Source organism: Cyprinodon tularosa, unplaced genomic scaffold, assembly GCF_016077235.1.
Source record: "Cyprinodon tularosa strain WSP-4 unplaced genomic scaffold, ASM1607723v1 ctg246, whole genome shotgun sequence".
Lineage (NCBI taxonomy): Eukaryota > Metazoa > Chordata > Actinopteri > Cyprinodontiformes > Cyprinodontidae > Cyprinodon > Cyprinodon tularosa.
Window position 1 is genome coordinate 125,743 of NW_024038913.1, and position 22,482 is coordinate 148,224.

Sequence of the window (22,482 nt, forward strand, 5' to 3'; positions counted from 1 at the left end):
CTCTGCTTTAGAAGATGATGCCATTTCCCTGGCAGCGTCTGGCACTGATTTTCGGGATCAATTTGACTCCGGCTCACTCCTCTCAGAAGCCGGTTCACATATCTCTTCTGGCTCTCAGTCAGAGGAGGATGGTTCTGTAGTGGGCGCTCTGAGAACTGCCCTCGCCCGGTTGCATCTGGATGCTCCACAGGACCAACCTGCGGCTTCCAGTGCTTTCTTTCGGCGTCCTACTGCTAGGGCGTCCTTTATGGTTCCCCCGTCTGCAGAGTATGTGAAGGAGCTCCATGCCTGTTGGACAGACACTAAGGCCTTCTCGAGGCTGACCTCTGACGGCAGGGCACTGGCGGCCATGCATGATGCGCCCAGTCTTGGCTTGGGCCATATGCCTTCGGTTGAGCCAGCCATAGCTTCCCTCATTGTGGTGCCGGATGAGGCTTTGAGGGCCAATGCCAGGTGTCCTCGTCCTCAGTGCCGTGTCACTGACGATCTGCTCTGTAGAGCCTATGACTCTGGGGCTCGTTTGGGGCGACTTGGGAATTCCCTGTCGCATTTATTACTGGGTCTCTCGGCTTCCTTGGAGGGTGTCGCGATCGACGCACCTACCCAAGGACTGATGGATGCATCCCTCCATGCATTTGCTCTTCTGTCGAGGGAGGTTGGACGTGTCCTGTCTACCCTTGTTCAGGCACGTCGCCAGGTCTGGCTGGCTCAGTCTCCTCTGACGGAGGCATGTAGAAGGACCCTGATGGGCCTTCCAGTTGTTCCTGGGGAGTTGTTTGGCTCCGCTGCACTTGCAGCCCTGGAACGATCGGCCGAGGCCTCGCGTACCAGGCAACAGTTGGCCGGTCTGCATCGCAGACGAGCGCAGCGTCCTACTAGGAGTGCCTCTGTGTCCCTGTCATATACTTGTCCTGCCCGGACTACACCTTGCTTGGGGCAGCCATGGTTTGCTGCAGGGCCTGCTGCCAGGCCTGCCCATGGCCACTGCGATCCACCGAGGGGTCGAGCTAATGTCGCTCCTCAACCTGGGCGGGCAACTCAGCAACCCTCCCGCCCCCCGAAGGGCAGGGGGGCTCGGAGATGACGTCACTGGACCGGCGGTGGGACACTTTACCCCGGAGCAGCTCGGTTGCTGGGCCGCTCTTGTGTCCGATCCATGGGTGGTGTGTACACTTACCCGGGGTTACACGCTACAGTTCCGCCGCCGCCCTCCTGTCCCTGGTCGAGTCAGGATGACGGTGATTCGCGACCAGGTAAAAGCTCAGGCTCTGAGCCAAGAAATAGACACCTTGCTGGCCAAGGGTGCTATTTTGCCCGTCAACCCCCTGCGGGACCCAGGGGGCTTTTACTCGAAGTATTTTTTAATTCCCAAAAAGACTGGGGGACTCCGCCCAATTTTGGACCTGAGGGGTTTGAATCTTTACATGAAGTCCATCCCCTTCCACATGTTGAGCATCAGGGACGTGCTTCAGGCAATTTCCCCAGGCGACTGGTTCACCTTGGTCGATTTGAAGGACGCATATTTTCATGTCCCGATTGCACCACAGCATTGGCGTTTTCTCCGCTTTGCATTTCAGGGCAGGCATTTTCAGTTCAGGGTTCTCCCGTTCGGCCTCTCTCTGTCCCCGCGTGTGTTCACTTGGTGCATGGCCGCGGCCTTGTGTCCTCTGCAGGCCAGAGGGTTGAAGATCCTGCCTTATTTGGACGACTGGCTCGTCTGTGCGCCCACAGAAGCTCAAGCTGCTGCAGACACGCGCACCTTGCTCGATCACATGGACCTATTGGGTCTTTGTGTGAACTGGCAGAAGAGCAACCTGATTCCGTCTCAGCAGGTAACGTTTCTCGGTATCACGATGGACTCTCTCTCCATGACTGCTCGCCCATCGCCTCAGCGTGTCGAGAGCATTCTGCAGATGCTGCCTGCCTTTCTTCCCGGTCGGGCGGCCCCCTTTGTTCTCTATCTCCGTCTGCTGGGGAAGCTGACAGCTGCCGCCACTGTAGTGCCCCTAGGGCTGCTGTCTCTGCGACCACTGCAGATGTGGCTCAACAGCCTGAGGCTGGATCCTTCTCGTGCGTCACACCGTCACAGGAAATTGCAGGTGTCCCCTCAATGCCTCGTATCGCTGGCTCAGTGGCGAGAGGCAGAATTCATGATAAGGGGAGTTCCGCTGGGTTTTCTGCCATCCCGTTGGGAAGTTGTCTCTACCGACGCGTCCACCACAGGATGGGGGGGCTTGTGGCAGCGACAGATCGCTCGGGGGACATGGTCTCCACGAGAGAGGCGGCACCACATCGACGCTCTGGAGTTGGAGGCTGTGCACCACGCGCTGCGGCACTTCCTCCCGGTCCTGCGGGGAAGGCATGTCCTGGTGCGGTCGGACAACACGTCGGTTGTTTTTCACATCAACCATCAAGGGGGAACACCGTCTTTGATGCTACTGAGACTGACCCGGGAGCTTCTGACCTGGGCAGCCCCTCTTTTTGCCAGCCTGAGGGCGACCCACATCCCGGGGGTGCAGAATGTTCCTGCCGACATCCTATCCCGGGGGCGTCCACCACCGGGGGAGTGGAGGCTCCACCCGGATGTAGTGGAAACTATTTGGGAGAGGTTCGGGAGAGCAGCCGTAGATTTGTTTGCTTCCCGAGAGACGACACATTGCCCGCTGTGGTTCTCCCTGTCGGACAGTGCCAGTCCCCTAGGTCAGGACGCGCTGTCGCACGACTGGCCGAGGGCACTCCTCTACGCCTTCCCGCCACTTCCCCTGATAGGCCCAACACTCCTGAGGGTCCTTCAGGGGGGACATCAGCTCCTTCTGGCTCTTACTTCCCGAAAATGCAGCTCAATGCTACAAACAGATGAATTCCGTGTCACCTAGTGTCGAGAACAATAACCATATGTTCTCTATGTAGCTTTACAAATGACATGAAGTCATCTGTATACCCTGCAGTAACTCTGAGAGTCAAACATTAATCATTAAATCAAATGATGCACACTTAATGGCAGCCTTTTACCCCTGATTTCACAAGGTATAGATTCATGAGACTTGAGTCGCAGATGTCAAGTTGCAATCAATACCTAGGAGAACAAATTAAGCCTTAAATCTTTGTTTTTGTGACTTTAGAGCTGCTTGAGCCTAAGTGGCAGATTTGAGTCCCCATCTGTGGTCTACACATAAAAAAGCAAAGAGCCACTTTTAGTTTGAATAACTGACTATTTAAAAGCAGCTTTTCATAACACCAACTTTAGTCCTCAATTAAAATAAAATGCCAAAGATAAGAATTTGGCAGCCGTGAAAAACATTTTTCACACCAGGAAAAAAATATTTCAAAAGGGCTGTTACTCAAAAAAGAGTCAAATGAGTGATTAATAGCTTGGCAAAATAGGAAAATATTCCAATGAGACAAGTAAGCTTTGAGGACTGAAGTGGAAATTAAATTAAAGAAAAATCAATGTCACTGCTTAAAAAAAGCTTTTTTAAAGACTTTACCTGTGAACCAAATTTAACCAAATGATAACTCTATATGCCCTATGCTGCTCCTCTATGGCTATAGATTTGAAATTATAAACAATAGACCTATAAACTCCCCTCGTTCACTTTATAAAACTAGTTTGCCTATTTGATGAAATATATTTTCTATATAAATCTGTCTAATTTTGATCCTTGCCTAAAACAATGGGCTCATAAACTAATTCATAAGCCTTCCTGCACAGTTTCAAACACTTTCTACATCAAAAAATCAAAATTCCTTTGAAAATCAAAATCTATTTATAGTAATCATGTTAATATTACTGTTGAGGTATAGCCAGAAATCACTAACAAAACCCTCATTGATTATTTTTTTTTAACTTAGAAAAATCTTCCAACATAAATATCCTTCTGAATTGTATTTTATCATATGGCAGTGGATTTGTTTTCTAAATATTTTAAAGCTGTCATCTAATGAACCAAATGCTGTCTATTTAATATTAATTCGTGCAATTAATCTGGAATTTTGACATAATATTCTCAATTAATTGAGGTGGAAAAACAGATTAAAGACCAAATATAATATATTTAGAGACTGTTTTGAAAACCTTCATAAGTTTGAATAAGTCACTTTTAGCCTTTCCATTTTTTTCATAGCAGATCAAAAAATTTTCTTCTCATGTCACAGAGTATTAGGAAATCCTGACTTGAATGGGAAGGTTTAAAAAAATGTGGATAAAATGAAATAAGAAAAAAAAAGCAAATTTATCCTGGTACATTTAGGCATGATCTCTTTCAGAAACATATTTTACCCAAGGTTATAACCCACATCATGGCTTTAGAAAATCCATCAAGCCAAAGCTCTCAGGCAGCGTAACCTGCCAGACCATCCAAGAAACATTGGACGTTATTTGTGAGCATAAAGTTTTTGTTAATAACACCAAATATGGTCTTCTATTGTTTTTCATGTTGTGGGGAAACCAGCAGCAAAACTTAGGTGGATACTGTAGTAGTACCTACCAACGATCAAATGGTTCTGGACGTGCACAGGTCCCGGTATAAACAGTGGGGTGAGCGTTCCTTTGTGGTTACCGCACCTAGACTGTGGAACAGCCTGCGTGTTCTTACAGATCTGCCCTTTTTTAAATCTAGATTAAAGAATCATTCTTTCAAACTGACTTTTAATACTAAGTACACACTTATTTATGCTTAGGATTTTTGTTTTTACAATGTTTTTATCTTTCTGTGAAGCTCTTAGGTTTTCCTGGTGTTGTTGTAAAGGGCTATACAAATAAACTTTGATTGACTGATAGTTACTTTCGCTAATTAAAATTCAGTTTGGCCTTTATTTTATTTTTTTTTTAAATGTACTTCAATGACACCTTTACTGCCTCAATCATTTTATTTCTATTTGACTATTACTGTTTTGAAGAAAAACTACTCAAGTACAATTTTGGCTCCTCCACCTACCTAAAGCAACTTCAAAGAATGACAAACCAATATGTTTTAACCAAAAATGCAGCAGACCCATAACGCACATCAGCGTCCAGTGGAATAGAGTAATATAATATTCTATCTGCTGAATGTGTTGTGCCATTTGGAAGTCAAGGGATCTAAATATTGTTACTAAAAATAGATCACTGCACTGATCTAACATTTTTATTACCTACTGTAGGTAATGATTTTAAATGCTTTATGTTCTAAAAAAACAAACAGACATTTCGAAAGTTGTGTTTCTTCTGTCCAAATGTGTTATTTTATAATAATGTGACTTATTCAGTTTTAATTTGATCGTGCTGAGTATCGGAACCTGTACATCATTTAAAATTTTCTTTGTACGGTATGTTTCTACAAATTTCACTACTTAATTAAGATAATTTTTTACTTCTCAAGTACAAAGTGCTTGAAAGTATAGTGGATGATGTTCTTTTGGCTTCAAGTTTCTTGGAGATGCTCTTATCTGTTGGTCGTCCCACACGCCGATCTTTGCCACATGCTCAGCTAACGTCATTTTGCAGGCTTGTCCCATGATAGTTTCCTCTTGCTGCTCGCCCTGGTAATTATGCTTTTTTTAAATAGATTTTTGACTTGCAGTACCTCCAATAAATCTTTAAAGTGACCTCCAGTTTCAGCTATTCATTGTAGAGCCTCACTTTACACTTTGACAATTTAAGCCATCCAGACAGACCTGCTCACAAAGTAACAACTGATATGCAATGCCCCAAAGAAGAGGAAAACGAGGTGAGGTCTGTTCCATGTGCAATTATTCAAAAAGTCAATTAAATTTATAAAAAATTTACATTAGAAAAAAATATATTGTATTAAAGAAGTGCTACTCACACTCAAGTGTTCTGTGACTCTGCCCACATTTGCTGCACATTGTTTTTCCGCAAGAGCTTACAGAACCCCAGCACCAAAATTGCTGTTATTAAGCCCTCCTTTGTATCTTTGCAAAATTTTACCTCTGTTGCATTACAAATTTTGTAATGAGTGGGTATGGAAAACCACAGTCTGAATGTTGTTTTCTCAGAGCACATTTAAGTGCCTGGATATGGTGCTTGTTTTTTAGGTCTTCATGACTCCTCTGAAATTTTCACAATATTTTCAAGTCTTGAGGTGTCTTTTAATCTACTGGGCTTTTTTTTGGCACAACTGCCAAGGACAGGCATTTATATGAATATATCTACACTGCTACAACCAAATGGAAATGGAAATCTAATATGACTTGAATCTTGTTTTAACCCACTTTCATTAGATATATGGCAGCATTGCTGTCAAAATACCACCTTGTAAACTTTGCTTTTATACTTAATTTATTTTGTAGCACCATTGTTGATGTTTTTCATGTTTGATTTCTGATTTATTCACAGGAAAAAACCTTTTGCTGCAGATTAAATTTGTCGTATACAACAATCTCTGGGGTAGAAAGGGTCATCTGTGTGTGCACGCAGTATAACCCTGGTGTGACCCCAATCTAATTAAAGACAAATCACTCCCACAGCTGTTAGTGTTTAAATTGCTGTGTCAATAGCTCAGGATCCTACTGTTTTAACTATTAAAGCACACACGTTAACTTTGACACTAACATCACATTAGACATCTGCAAACAAAGACCAAAAACAAAAGGATGGAGAGCAGCGGAATTCTCTGTGGTAAATTAGCACCTACAGAGTTATTATTGTAATCAGAGATTTGGAGGGCTATGAACAGCGGCGTAACTCCCATTGCGCGAGACTCTACGAGACTCTGTCCGACAGCGTGGGCTGCACACCTTCTGCAGCATAATCACTATCATTTACCAGAGCTCAGCCCTCCACTGTTTATTGAAATATATTAATCTGGGATAAACAAAGCTTTCAACAAAACAAATTAACACTTACAAAGAACTGCTGCCCTAATGTGGCCTATTGAGATTGATATTAAAATGCAGATGAGTTACAAAGGAAAAAAAGAGGAGCAGCAAGAATTAACATAAGGAGGCCCAAGGTGATACAATTCCTTGGTTCCAGGTGAGTGAAGGGGAATCAAAACAGGCTTTTTCTGCTGTCACACTGTAGCTGAGATCAGCATCAAATGCCGCAAATGAAAGATATAGATAGAGGTTTTCAGTTTTCATCATTTACACAAGATTGCAAATCATCTGGGGATTTTTTTATATGATGACCGTTCAATTTAAATTTTTTCATATATTATTGTACTTGCACACTGAAGTAGATGTTTATTCAGTTTTATTTCATGTTTTATTTATTTATTTTATTTAAAAGTAGTTTAAACACAGAAAGTAAGAAAGTAAGCTTTAAAGAGACATGTACGTTTTCACTGAAAATACATCTAAAATAACTTTTTTATTTGAACCACTAAAACGTCATTTGATGAGCAGACTGACACCTCACCACTTCAGCTCTGTTCCATCTATAAGCCTGCAGCCTTTTTGCATTGATTAACTTCAAGTCAGAAGTTACCGCACTTCTCGGCGGATGTGACGTCCAGCACATCCGCATTTAATGTGTCCAACCCACCTTACGGTCGAAACTTTATATTCAAGATTGATTTTGTGGATACTCAGTAGCGACCGGCATCAAGCTCAACTCAGACACCAATGGCAACAATAAAAAAAAAACTAAAGTACAAGCGCAGGCAACGAGAATGAGCAGAATTTTGCTGTAGTTCTGTGTTTTGGCAACAGGTGGCAGTATTATTAGAAAACTCCTTAATGCCTCTTAGAAACAGGAATTTTAACTTACAAAGGTTGTATATGCTCATATGCTCTTCTACCCTTGGCTTAAATTTAGAAAAAGGATGGATGGACAGACAGACAGACAGACAGACAGACAGACAGACAGACAGACAGACAGACAGACAGATAGATAGATAGATAGATAGATAGATAGATAGATAGATAGATAGATAGATAGATGGATGGATGGATGGATGGATAGATAGATAGATGGGGAATTAGTAATAATGAATTCTTTTTCTCATGTCTTAACTTCAGGTGTCAATCAGTAGATGTGATTATTTCATACCTGTAATCACTGAGAGTTCACAAGTTTAGTTGCAAATCCAGGTCATGTTTAATCAAAAGAGCACTGCACACTTTCCCCCTACAGCTCAAGTGATGATACTGATGCCTTATTTTTCAACCTTTTTCCTTCACAGCCAATACAATATAACTTAAGTGAGTAATTAGAATAACCTGATGAAATGGTAGCAAATCCTTGTAATCCCTTGTCTTTATCTGTCGTTAACCCTCTCTCTCTGTCAGCCTCGGATGCCACAGCTAAAGGTTTCCCTTTAGAAATGGTACACTAAGGCTCCAGCCAAATGTCACACTTGGATAGATGCATCTTTCTTCTGTTCACACTGCGTTACCACATCATATTCTCTTTTACTTCTTGTAGGTTTAGAAGTTTATACTTAAAAAATCATAGGTATATGGCAAATAGAATATTAAACCACAACATTTTCTGAAAAAAAAAAAAAGGATAACAGAAGGCAAACATTCTTGAAAAGTCAAATGGATTTTAACCATTAGTAGAAACCCTTTGGAGCATTTTTCCTTTGATGGCTAATTTTGTTTTTACTGGGTGACATATTGGAAACACATTCTTTCCGATCAGTCAAGCGGCTTTTCACATTCATCTACTAGTGTTACGTCTGTTCTCTCAAGGCACTCTGATTCTTTCTGTTCTACATACTCATGACCGTCTCTGAAAAGCCTATATCTGTTTGAGGCAGGGAGCTAATGGTGACTTTCAGAGATGAGCATCTCTCTTTGTTTGATTTGCATTCATTTCATGTCAGCAGAAAATAGCTTGTTAAAGCAGTGTGCACAATAAAGTCTCACGCTTAAAACATAATCAGACACAACGCATACAGTTACATTCACACTTACATGCACACAGTCACATGCACACTGGAAAATAATGAGTTGTCACATAAGGCTTTGGAGTAATGCTGAAACTATCTTTAAGAAACAGCAAAATGCAATATTCTCTGACAGCAAAACAAATGCCATTATTTTACATGCTAAAACCCATGTTAAAGGTATTGTATCTGATTAAAATTTTCCAAATAATACAAAAGCAAAACCGAATCACGTCATGGATGCCGTTGCTCACCACAGAGTACTTCAACGTGCTCATGAGGAACAGAATGACATTTGACAACATCTATCTCGCTTGCCCCGCAGCCCTATCTCCCAACTGGCTTTGGAAATTCAACCCGTGTAATGTTAACGGTTAAAACTTGATGTGTTGGATGTTATCACGTTTAGAATTATGCCAGAACTTTTTCATTGCTTTTTTTCCCTTTTAAATCACTAAATATTTCCTTACATCTTAATGACTCTTGCCCCCTTTTCTTTGTCTGACTTTCTCTCTTCTTTGGATAGATAAGAAGTTTCACGGCAAAAAATGAATAAGAGTGAGAGATTATGGTCTGGGGTAGAGAGATAGAGTGTTTCATCCAGGTCACAAAGCATTTTTATTCTTTTCCTTCAACAATTTGTTGTAGTACAAGAAGTCATTTTCATAGTATTTATTACCTTTTGTTGCTTTTAATCATCTGGTGTCTGTATTTACATAATAGGAATAAAGTAGATTCATGTGTGGTTCGCTATGTACAGGGTTATACCAACTGTCGTTCAGTGCGTCTGTGACATCTGCAGTCCTGTTTGCCACAAAAACACACAAGTAGTCCGTTTTTACTCTAGGCTCTAACAGCGAAGTACAAGGGGATTAGGGCAACAATGTGCATTTGCAGCCCCGGGATTTAGAAACTGAATACTCTCTTTAAACAACAGCAAGGCAGTCATTTAACATTTCAAAGGCCTAAAGCAAACACAGAGAGCAGCAGAGAGCATATCCCAGTATTATGGGTGCAGGCTCTCCAGCTCTGGATGGATGATGATACAGCACCTCCTGAGTCTCTGTCTCCACCTGTACTCCACTTCTGTACACTTCTGATTCAAAGCAAGACTAAATGAAGGCAACTACACTGAATCGGCTTCCTCTGCCTGCTTGGAACAAAACCTTTTGCTCCCGTTTACTTAAACGGAGTGCTGTCTTTGCTTTTGATGTTCAGAAACAAGCACTTCAGGATGTGTGTGTGTGTGTTTGTGTGGCTTGTGAATGTTCTAGTTTCTGTTCTGGCTCAATAAAAGATATTTTTGGCAACGATGAAGAGCTTTCTGTGAGACATTTCAGGTAATAATAGTGTACAATATTCCCTGTCTGCACAGCTAACTACCCCTATCAAATGATGACTTTTAAAAAAAGATCAAAAGATGGTAAGAAAAGGGAAATGAGACAAAATATAAAACAACATCCTCATCTCCTGAGGCAGATCTGAACACATAAAAAAAGCAAAGTTCTGAAATATCCAAGGGTAAAGTGGGGGAGGGGGTACATTCAGAGTGCTGGACTTGGCCACAGAGGTTTCAAACGCTCTGATGAAAAACACCCATCACTCATATCCAGACGATTAGGGAGAGTTGATGATGATAAAGGCTTCATCAGCAGAGTTAGCTGTGCCTCCCCCAGAAGGTCGGTCAGTTTTCTAAATATGCAAGTTAAATAAAAGTCAAGAGAAATAAAGGCAACCAAATAAGCAGATAGTGGAGATACATGAGAAAGAGACCACTTAAAGGAGGCTCTGGCTATCACAAAAGTTTCCAGCTCCCTCCTCCAGGCTCCAGTCACAGGCTGGTGACCAGTTGCATCTGTCCGTCTCCCTCAGTGTGGGCAGGCTCTTGAGCCTGCTGTCCCTCCCCGCTGGGTCTTTGAGGTGGAGCCTGGTAGAAGGTCTGCATGGGAGCCCCACGAGAACCAAGGGCAGGCCTCCCAGAGCTGTAGTACAGCTCTTCAGGGGGCTGAGCTGAACGGGGCACAACCTCAAGCGGCTCAGGGCTGCTGTCTGGATAGGGAGAGTCTCGCAGGTTGGTGATGCTAGTGTACAGGGAGTCATGGGCTGGTGAGTCCGGCGCTCTGTTGTCTCCCTGCCCACCACCGCTCTGACCGCTGTTGCCAAGGCTCTCTGTAAGGTCAGCTGTGTAGCTCTCCGACTCCTCTGGATCACTCTGATAGAGGACCGACTGGGCCCGCTGCAACAGTAGGGGTTCTTCTAGAGCTTTATACAGGAGTTCTACATCCTGAGGTGTTCTTTGCCGTCCATCACTGAGAAACTCATCGTCCTCATCCATGCTGATTGAAGGTTCTGGTCCACCTGAAGTTGTTGCACGGCCCCCTCCACAGTGAGGATGTCCCCTCACCAGACTGGCATACGTTCTGTCCCCTACATCAGTTCCACCCCCTGCAGGCCCTCCGCCTACACCTCCTCTCAGGTTGTTATGGACAAGCTCAGAAATGATCATTTTCTCAAAGGCTGCAGCATCCGTGAGGTTTCGCCGTGTGCCTCCACCTCCCAGCGTTTCTGAACTTCGCGGGTTGAAGATAGGTGGGGGAGTTTCTCCCCCTCCTCCGGCTAGAAAATCACAGCTGCCGCCGCCGCCCCCACCTGACGGGCCACTTCGTATGGAGTAGCTGTTGTTGAAGTTGCCGTTTAAGGGAAGGGTCTCCATTCCACAGGGGTCTCGGGGCTTAGAAAGTGTACTCTCTGCATCCAAAACAGACAAAACAGATTTTGCATTATTTTTATATGCTGAGACTTCATATGTATAAATGAAAAATAAATAAAACTGAGACATGTTAATTATACTTACTTGGGTCACGGAAGGTTCCTGCAGATTCCAAAGAAAAGCATGTTGAATAAAGAGACAGAATGAGCGACAGGAACACAGGGAGAAAAACAAATCTAGTTTTAGATTTAAAAAATCATGGCATGAGAGTACAACAGTCTGTTCAATTCTTTGTCTTAATATTTCAACGTGCAACCAACGCTTAACACATGCAATAACACCTGCTATGCTGCTTTCACATATTTGTGTTAGATGAGATTAGTTGTGGAAAATACACGAGGGATTAAATTTGACTAAATCTCTCCGGCTTCTGCAAACATCCTTCATCATCATGGCGCATCATGTCTTTAGTGTTACCTCTTTTAACGTGTTTTTCAAGTTTAAAAGCAAGCAGAACACCAATATTTTCCACTGACTTGGAGGGCGAATAATTAAACTTGACTTCTACTGACTCTTACGGCTGTGTTTGAACAGTCTTGTGCATATTTAGACTCCTAACTTAACAGTGAGAAGAGCTCCACTTAGTTGATAATAAAAAGAGGAGTAAATAAAACAATAAGAGCTCCATTTTCAACTCTTTCCAAGTGCTTATGTTTTTCAGCACAAAATAAATGACCCCAGCCCTGCAACTCTCCTCGCAATAACTTGAACCAAGAGAGAGATGCAGCTAGAGAGCTGAGTGACAGATTGTAAGAAAAAGTACTGTGAGAAAACGCTTCTCCAAAGAAAATCATCTAAACTTCACAGACATTCCAGAAATTCTGCTAAAGTAAGATTACATTAGAATTATGTGGAAATTGAGATACAGTGCCCTCAGAGTAATTATTGTGATTTGCTGTGTTGTACTAACAAAGAGCAGGACATTGTTAGTAAGTAGAAGGGAAGTTTTTTGCAAACTAAATGAGAAAAGTGTATATTTCTAATAAGCCCACTCTATTTTTCTATCCATAAATACAAACCACAAATAATCCATTTGCCTTCCACTTGATCTATTATTAAACATAATATATGTTATAAATAACATTATAAATTAAACCAGGTGAAACTCGACTTCCCAATGATGAGTTCTTGATAGAGCATATTGACAGACGAATATTTTATTATTTTTTTATCTTGAATGCAAAATGTTTGTACATATTTTTTTACAATTGTGGTATAATAACTGCTCTAAGTGGGTCGTTCTGTCATCTAAAGGTATGTTTTAGAGTCTCTGTACTCCAGTTAACGACTAATCGACTACTAAATTAGTTAACGATTATTTCAGTAATCCAATAATCACGATTAATCTGATTAATTGTTACAGTCCTAATTCATTTTCCAATATTATCACCCCTCTTCTTAGGGGCAACAACATGGCTGTAGTATCACATATATACCTCATAACCAACGTTAGCTTTACATGCTTCAGACTACAACAGGGATCCCTATAGCAGGTGTTTTGACCAATCCAACACATCCTCTGTAACGCTCTTAACCTCCAGATATTTAGAATACCAATTTACAACTGTAAGAGTAATCTACATTGGTTTATGATACACCAGCAAAAAAAAAAAAAACAAAGAAAAAAAAAACACATGGAGGAAAAAAAACATTCAGTTTTTATTGAGGTTTCTTAACAGCAAAGAAAAAGTCCCACTTACATGGAAAGAGTGAAGTCTGTTAATACTTAAATTTTAATGCATAGTTTGACTTTAATCACCGTCCGTCTTTGGTGGCGGTGTGGGTAATTAAACATTCTAATGAAGTGTTCAGTCCATCCTATACTACTCTCTTCTAAAAATGACTCGGCTGCTAGGCCTTTGGCCATAAAGCTTGATACATTGTACAGAGAAGCCATCAAATATTTAGCAGCTTCAAACTCTTCCAACTTTCATCGAAGTCTCAAACCACTGAAAGCAAACCATTAACCAGCAGCAGTTTAACATTGTAAATATCTGCATATTTGACTAAATCTGCAGCAAGTGGCATCCAAAAGGTGCAGCTTCCACAATGAGCACACATATGACAGACCATCATCCAGATGGACCGTCACCACCCCAGAACACATTGACTCTGATCCTTTCTACGGACGTCATGGTTTCGGCCAACTATTTTTGCTGTGTTTTTAAAAAACAGGAAAATCTTCCTCAAGGAAGCTGGCAATCACAGCTGTAGCTAAACTTCTAATCAAATTGTGGCTGTTCTCATGAAGATTCAAGATCTGACCAGATGGCTGGTTAGGCTGTAGGCACTGTTTGGCTCTGTTCTGCTCAGCCTAGTGAATCCGTCTGACAGCTACATAGTCTGGGGAAAGAGAAAGCACACACACATACGAGGAGAAGTCTCTCACACAAACACACACTTGCAAACCCTCAACACCAACGGGTGCGCATCTTTTATGTCAAACTACTGACAGCAAGAAGGATGGCGAGTTGAGCTCATATTGCGCTGACAAGATAGTCCACACAGACTGAGGTTTTTGTGAGGAGCTAACCTGTAGAGTTGAAGACTCCAGGTGAGGGAGGGGTGAAGCTTTCAGCAAGCAGAGTGTTGTAGGGAGAGGTACCAGAGCGGGTCTGTAACACTGGGTTTGTCAGGAGGTGGTTGCCCATGGTCGCTGCAAAGCACAAATATAGAAAAAATAAACATAACAATAAATATCACTGTAAATCTACCCCAAACGCAGGCGGCATAAGCACAGAAACAGAGCACACAAAAGGTGTTACATTCAAATTCAGAATCCAATAACATCTGAAATCAGAATATTTACTGTTTATTCAGATGGGGTTATTTTCTTCTGTCATTTCTTTATAGCGTAACGCATTTCACAGTATTCCCTTCAATTTTTTCCTCGGCTGATTGTAACCTTTGAGCAAAAGGAAAAATAAAATACAAAAAAAAAAAAAAAAAAACAATCAAGAGGAAAGGCACTGTTTGGGGTATTGTTTTTATTTTTCTCCCATCCGCTTGTAGTTCATGACGATGTAGTCAGATGGTGGAGAACGGTAATGCATGCCATTATGTAGGCTACGGGTGCAGTCATGGAAACGCAGTTAATTTCACAGTGAAATGTGAATGCCACTACAAGACAAATATAATTCAAAGAAATGGCACACTGAGACTGTTGTATAATGCCCATGTATGGCTCCAGCCTGAGGCAACTCGAACAGAAATGCCATGAAATTAAAAATAGGACAGCATGACAGAGAGTCGTCCAAGGCAAAGTGCAACCTTCAGGTCCCCTGCCTACCGTTCATCATACAGCAAGGGAGCAGGGGATTCTAAAAAAGTGGTTAAAAGAAATGCACTCACACACAGTATTTATTTGTCATTTCCCCCCCTCCTGCTACACTTCCTCTGTCCATCTTTCTGGCACGCTGCACATGCCTGTCTCCTGTTCATTCTCTGGCTTGCGATGCTGTGATAAATCCACCAACTTTTTTCTCAGTTCCCTGTGCCAGGATTTTTTCAAGCATCACCAAATTAGTTGCGATAAGCTGTCTGTATGTACCTCCTTATGGGAATATCTTGTAGAGAATTAAAGAACTAGCTCAAAGTGTAGAGAAAAGTAGGGCAACGGGAAGCATGGGAATCTCCAAGTATGTGTATAACACATTGCTTTATTCTGGACAGATTACTATTGCCAGGAACAGACTCTGGTACATATGGAAGTGAATAGGAAAAATCAAATGGATCTTAGATGGCAGTGATAATACATCTCTCCTCCAGACTAAGCCCTGTAATTATTTCTCCATAATAGTGTCTTACTTTAAACATGTCTCCTCGGATTCCTTCGTCTTTAACTTTCTGCCAAACTTCTCTCAGTTGCGTGGAAAATAAAGGCTTCACAGCTCATTTGTTTGGGCTTGACAGCACATCATGAAGTGAATCACATACATGTCTCTCCAGGTTTAGTGATTGCTCTATCCCGATAAAAACCTCCAGAAACCGACAAATCGAGTCACACAAAGACAGACTGACATAGACACCTCTCATCTATCCAGCTCACTTGCAGCACACCTCATCCTCACCCCCTGCCTTGCTCCTGTCTCTCTCCTCAATTAGAATAATTACCCCCTGTTCGCTCACACGCTAATCAGTTCATTAAAAACAAAATGGATGAAATTAGCATAGAGAGTGATGGCTGATTTAGCAACTGCCTCAGTGTCATCATCAACACCGACCCTCCTCACCTTAAAAAAAAAGTGTCTGGAACCTGAGCAAACCTAGATCATCTCGGTGTCGCTGATTGCAGCCGCAATGACACTACCATTTGCAAATAATGAGATAATCAGGGATGCCGATGTTTTTGTGTCTTTTTAAGCTGCTTTAAAAAAATCTGTACCAATGGAAGATGCTTTGAAGAGAGGTTTACAACAGTTTCTGGTAGATGTTAACTATTTTTTACTTGATTTGCAAAGTTTGCTGAAGAAAATATCCTCATTACGTTTACACAAGTCTGAACTGTTGATAGAGGGTGGGGGAGGGAGCATCCATGCTTTTATATTGCTTATTTCAAATGCAAACCCTATCAGCCCAAATTTATTTGTGCAAAATCTCAGTCATACAGGTTATAGCATATACAAAACAAGCCTAAATGGGATGCAACCATGTCTATGCTCTGTTTGGGGGTTTCCAATCTGTTATTGTCAAATTATACTGTACCCATATAAATAGTATCCTTGGTACAATATAAGGCATAAGTGATAATATCAGTATATCAAATGTTTCTGAAAAACAAACCTTTTTTAACCGCAGAAAGTAATTTTTATCACATCAGAAAGCCTTAATGTTTTAAATTGCTGCCAAGTGAGTGGCTGATTCATTATGTGTATTAAACAACTGAAAAGGTGAGTGGATCCTCAGCTTAACACCTCACGTATCTGCTGCTAAAGTTTAGTTATACATATATTCACGCAGGTCCTTTGACATCATTTGATTCATACCTATTGACAAGTTCCTGCAAAGATGCGTTAAAGCTTTTGCTAATGTGCCAACTATCAGAGGAGTTTAAATGTGAGCATAGAATAAGTGGTTATTGCTTCATTAGTGCAGGTTTGTGCATTTAAAATGGTTAGTTGTAAAATTCAAAAAGAAAAAACAGAAGATCATATGAGTTGATGTTGTTTCAGAGATGTAAAGATTATTTTTCCGGTCATCCAGAAGTCAACTATCCCCCCATTAAGCTCTAGCCTACTTTTCCAGTGGTACTTGACTTGCGGTAAACCTATTGTTTGTGCTGATTTGGTTTTTAAGATATAATCATTTTTTTATTACGGCCAATGACATCACCATCCCAGCAGACATTAGTGCTGTGCTCCTTTCCTCATATAAAGTTATTGCATAGTATGACATGTCATTCCTGTGCTGGCCTTGAATATAACAATGGGTATGTTTACAGCATGATTTAGAGCCAGGAATGATTGTTTAATATTTTGTAAATCACCAGTCTCACAGACCTTTTGCTTTGGCCCTACCATTACCCCTGGCAACCCTATGTCATTTCCTGTCAAGGTCTCGCTGTTGGCATTTCACAATAAAAGCACAGATGAAACTTAACAACACAGAATGCTGCAAAATTGTTCTCTATGAACAACTTTTCATTCGCCTTAGGAAAACCATCATTTTTTTTTTAAGTTTCAAAGGAAATAGTTTGCTTAGATTCCTTCAAATGGAGCTCTGTTTCGGTAGGATTTAGCAGGACTTCCTTATAAATCTAACCCCGTGGAAAGCACCAATGCTAGGCAATGGGCAGTGACAGACCGCGCTCTGTGCTGGAGGTGAGTGAAGACAATTAACAATCCTTCTAGGATTAAATTAATTTAAAATAATTATTCTTTTTCTTTCTTATTGCTACCATTTTTAACATTATTTTCTCTGCATTCTATTTGAAGTGAAATAGCTTTGCCTACAACCTGTCCCTGATTGGCTGCGGGGTCGCAATTTCATTAAATAGTTCAGCTCGTTTCAAATTCACGATCACTGCTCTGTTCTCTCCATGTGGTGCTGCTGTTTGACAGCACCTCAGTTCTTTCTAGCAACACAAGGTGAGAGCGGAGCAGTGAACGCTCTTCAGAATCAGAAATACTTTAATAATCCCAGAGAAAAACTGTGCGGAGTTCACCGCTGGCCACTTCACCATCCTTCACCTCACTGTTTGTATAGGAATACTATGTGAATTCACCACTAGGGCCATTGCTACCACCTCCTATGTGAATGCACCATAAAAGGCACATCAGGAAGGAATACAGACATCATAAGTCAAATAATTCACTATGCCTTTGAAAGAAAAAAAAGCTGCATTATTGCATTTAGCTTAAAGTATGTCAAAACCATTCAAACAAGACCTGAGAAATCAAGATAAACAGATGGAAAAGCTAAATAAAAGAAGGCAGCCGAGCTCCATATATCTCAGCGGTTGCTTCAGGCCTTTACTGAATTGTTGCTACAGCGAACTTCACCTCTAAGTTAAACACAGCTGGCTGCAAACTGAAGCGCACCATTCAAGAGGAAGACTTTGACCGACTGTTTAAGCTTTTGCTGCTAATGCCCACAATTTGCAAATTGCATCACCAAATAGCCTTTCAGGAACTCTGCAAAAACATGAGTACACATTTCATCATCCTTCATACAGCAGCTTCAGCATATTTACCATGAGTTACTATGTTCTTTGCTGAACCCTCTCTAGTAATTGCTTGTTTGGTTTGTTCCACTTTAATGTATATGTACTAAGAAGAATTTTAGTGCCAATAATTCAAATAAAGAAAGCAGTGACAGAGTGAGGGTCTCACCACGATTGAGTGTTGGGGTGCTGTTTATATCTCCTGCCATGAATGAAGATTCTGTCTGCTTTCGAACCGTGTCGTTCCACATCCTACGGATCCGACTCTGGAGGAAAAGCATAGTGCTGTGAGTGGCAGCTGACACATGCATTTGTGACACTTACATGTTTCAGATCATAAAACAAGTGTTAATATCAGACAATGATAAACAGAGTAAGAAGCATAACTAATTTTTCAAATATGCTTTCAATTTATTTATTTTTTAAGCTTTATAAACCTCCCGGTCTCAACTAAAAAAAATGTAATCCCCAATTTTATTAAATCATGAATAATCTGTTAATAATCTGATTATTTTTTTTTTATTTAATTTTTATCCTACAGTATGCAACACTTACTACCTCACATGTGAAATCAAGAAATCCCCCACATAGAACCTGTCTGACTGACTCATTGCCAGCTTTCATAAATCCTTGCTGCCAAGGGTAACAAACATTTATAAGGTTTAGGTTAAATTACCTTTTCACGTAAGTTCAGATTGCTTTGGATATTTTTTCTCTCTTTAAATTAAATCATCATTTGAAAACCAGCTGCAGTGTTTACTCAGGTATTCACTCTATGGTACGAAAACTCTAATTCAAAAATATTTAAATGTGATAATAAAGAAAAAAAACTACATCTGCAGACAAATGTTTTCCATTCTGTCTCCATATGTCCCCACAGCGTATAATGTGCATATGTCGTGTACGGATTTCATAAATCAATGTTGCAGCTGTAATCAGAACTAGGAGGCTCCCTGATCCACAAAGAACAATAGACAAGCATGTCAGACAAAAGAGATTTGGGCTTGGGGTAAAGAGGCGTGCATCTTTGCCACATTATCATGGAGGGTTAATGAGCTTACGATGTGCAAGATGTGATTGCAGTCGCTGATACAATTGTTGCATGTTATTACATTTTGGAAACGCTTGTTTGTTGATTGTAAAGACTACTTGTTTGTGTCTCATATGTCTCTGCCAATCCACATATCACAGCATGAGCAGCACTTCTCTGTATCCTCTGCACTGGTTCCTGCATCTATATAAATAAATAAGCTTCATAAGATATATTTATAAATGAGTCATCTCTCCTGCAAAGCACCAATCTGCCAACACTCTGCTCTAAGGTAACAGTGAAACTTTCAAAACAAGCTGCGTATATGCAGGTGATCAGGCTGCATTGTTTATTTATAATGCTGTAAATCATGATGTAACTCTGTCGGTCTCTAAGAGACAAAAAAACAACATTACTGGTTATTAATTTAAAATGTTTGTACCTTTTTCGAGTTCAGTAGTAACTGAAAAAGTCAATTTTGCTCTGTTAAGTACAAACCTCCATTCATATCACATGTTTTTACATCCAAGTCTTATATAACAATACTTTCATCCTTTTTATAAATAGCCAAGGACTATACAGAAAAGTTATTGTATTACAAAATATTTTTCTTTTCAAAAACTTCAAAAGAAAAAAAAAGCTTAGTACAAGTGCAACCATCTTGCAGCAAAGACATATTTCCTATTCTCAGAGAGCAGCACAATTTGATTATTCCAAAGATGTGTAAAGACGTGTGTCCTTGTGACTTTGTGAGTTGATGTGTCTTATCCGCACCTGTCTGTGGACAGCTGCATGGCGAGCTTGGCTGCCGGTGTAGTAGCGGTTGTTGGCACGGAGGCCCGAGTTCTTCAGGGAACCGTGGGAGCTGTTGGTGGAAGAGCGGCTGCAGCAGTAGGAGTGACGCAGACATTTACTGTACTCCTTATGGACCTGCAAAAAGAAGCAGGGTGATTGAGTTTAAAGAATGATCCATAAACAGACTTGCAGTTTCAATAGACTGATCTCAATGCAGATCAGTGCAGCATTTCATTCCACAGCCACAGAAAAATTTACTAAATGCAATATATCTGAACATCTATGGGGGATCTTATTAAATCATTCCCTTGGAATTCATGTTTTTTTTCTAAATAATATTAATTACAGTGCATTGGTGTTATCTATTCTTTGGCTGGATGGTATGACACAAAGGATACAACACTGTGCTAACCAAAATTAAAAAAAACTATTAAATAGGTGTTTTTTCTCTGACTTATTTTGCATGTTAACATTTTTGTCATGTAATCAAAATGCTCGGTCATTTCAAGCTCTAAAAGCAATCATTGTTAAATAATGGCCGAATACCTCTATTGGATTTATAGCTATCTGATAGACCCACACAAAGTACATCAAAGTTATGGATTTCACTAGACTTAGACAAACTTTTTTGTAATTTTTGTCATGAATACAAAATGAAATATCTATGCATACAGCTTTTCAGCAGTGACTGAGCAGCTTACTGCAGTGAAATTAACATTTCCATTTATAAAGTGGCGGGAGTGGCGGCCAAGTGGTTAGGGCATAGAGCTTGGAATCCTGAGGTTCTGAGTTCAAGCCCCACTCCCACGGACTGCCACTGTGAGCAAAGACTCTTAACCCCATATTGCTCCCCAATGGAATGGGTTAAATACAGGGAGTATATTTCGCTGCTTTGTTCTTGTGACAGTTGAATGACAATAAAAACAAAGCTAGAGAAGTGCAGCAGTGATCAGCGGGGAAAAAGCGGTTGCAGAACCTGCTGTTCCTGAATCGCAAGCCTCTTTCCAGAGAGCAGCAAGGAGAACGGTCCATGGTGGTGGTGTGAGGGGTTGCTGATAGTGTTACGGGCTTGGGACACCCAGCTCTGGGATGAAATATCTTTAATGGTGGGAAGAGAGGATCCTCTCTGCTGTTCTCACCACTCTTCTGACATTCTTCCAGTCTGAGGCGCTGCAGCCTTCACACCACACGGTGAAACAGCTGGTCAGAACGCTCTCTATGGTGCTTTTGAAGTCGTGAAGATGGGCAGGGGCATGTAGGCTCTCCCCATCCTACGCAGGAAGTACAACCACTTATGTGCCTTTTTGACCACTGAGGCAATGTTTACAGTCCAGGTGAGGTTGTCTGTGATGTGCACTCCAAGGAATTTGGTGTTGCTGACCCCCGTTACAGCTGAGCTGTTGATGAGCAGTTCTGGGTGGTTAGGGCGGTTCTTCCTGAAGTTGACGATGATCAGATGTCATTACCCTGAGGATCAGGGTGATGACATCTTTGGTGTTCTGTCCAACGCGAACTGACTGAGGCCTGCTGGTAAGGAAGTCTAGCAGCGGATTGCAAAGGGTAACGAAGCCCAGATTTTTCGGTTTTCCTATCAGATGCTGTGGGATGATGGTGTTGAAAGCCGAAATGATTGGCCCTCAATCATTTTTTTTTTTCTAATTTGTCTAGGATCTATGCATTTGCTTAAGAAAACCAACATAGCATGGTGCTGCCACCACTTGTTTGAACCTAGTAGATCAGGGCTGGATAATTCAAGTTCTTGGGGGCTGGTCTCCTGCAACTTTTAGATTCATACTTGGTCCAACACAACTTAATCAAATGGTTGATATAACTCCTCAGTATGCAGTCAGTTTCTCTAGTCACCTCAATCATCTAATTACTTGATTCAGGTGTGTTGAACCAAAGGCACCTTTAAAAGTTGCAGGATACCGGCCCTCAGGAACTGGAATTGCCCACCCCTGTAGTAGATGGTATGATGTACAGTAAGGGGATTCAGCCACTAAAAGTTGAATAGAGGACCTATATACCCCCAGTGGTCTCACTGATACACATGTTTAAGATATATATCCTGCAAAATATTTGAAATCCATATGCGTTGGATTAGGGTATAAAATGTTTTTGGAATACTTTTCCAAGGTGAGTTTTATTGTTACCTTCTTTTGCAGTGCACAGTGGAAGATGAAGATGAACATTCCCTGGAAGGCATTGAAAGTGGTGAACAGGTAGGCCATGATCACCGTGTTCTCATTGATAAAGAGGAGGCCAAAGGCCCATGTTAGCCCAAGCAAGAACAGCAGCGCAATGGCCCCAAGAGCCCATGACCTGAGGGAATCAGACAGATATCAGAACATAAAAGCTCAGATCACAGTTTGGTGTATTCAATAAATAAGGT

At 41.3% G+C, this 22,482-nt stretch overlaps 1 protein-coding gene across 2 annotated transcripts in view; it reads right to left on the bottom strand.

The window, feature by feature from the left end:
* Positions 1 to 8,022: 8,022 nt before the first annotated feature.
* adgrl1a (adhesion G protein-coupled receptor L1a) overlaps positions 8,023 to 22,482 on the bottom strand; it is a 137,177-nt gene continuing 122,717 nt past the window's right edge. For both annotated transcript variants that reach the window (XM_038287878.1, XM_038287877.1), the window contains 6 exons: positions 22,244 to 22,412; positions 20,070 to 20,225; positions 18,435 to 18,531; positions 14,138 to 14,260; positions 11,689 to 11,706; positions 8,023 to 11,582 (listed from right to left, as the gene is read on the bottom strand). In XM_038287878.1, coding sequence (XP_038143806.1) covers positions 10,666 to 11,582; positions 11,689 to 11,706; positions 14,138 to 14,260; positions 18,435 to 18,531; positions 20,070 to 20,225; positions 22,244 to 22,412 — 1,480 coding nt within the window. In that variant the 3' untranslated portion in view covers positions 8,023 to 10,665. The remainder of the gene's footprint in view (positions 11,583 to 11,688; positions 11,707 to 14,137; positions 14,261 to 18,434; positions 18,532 to 20,069; positions 20,226 to 22,243; positions 22,413 to 22,482) is intronic.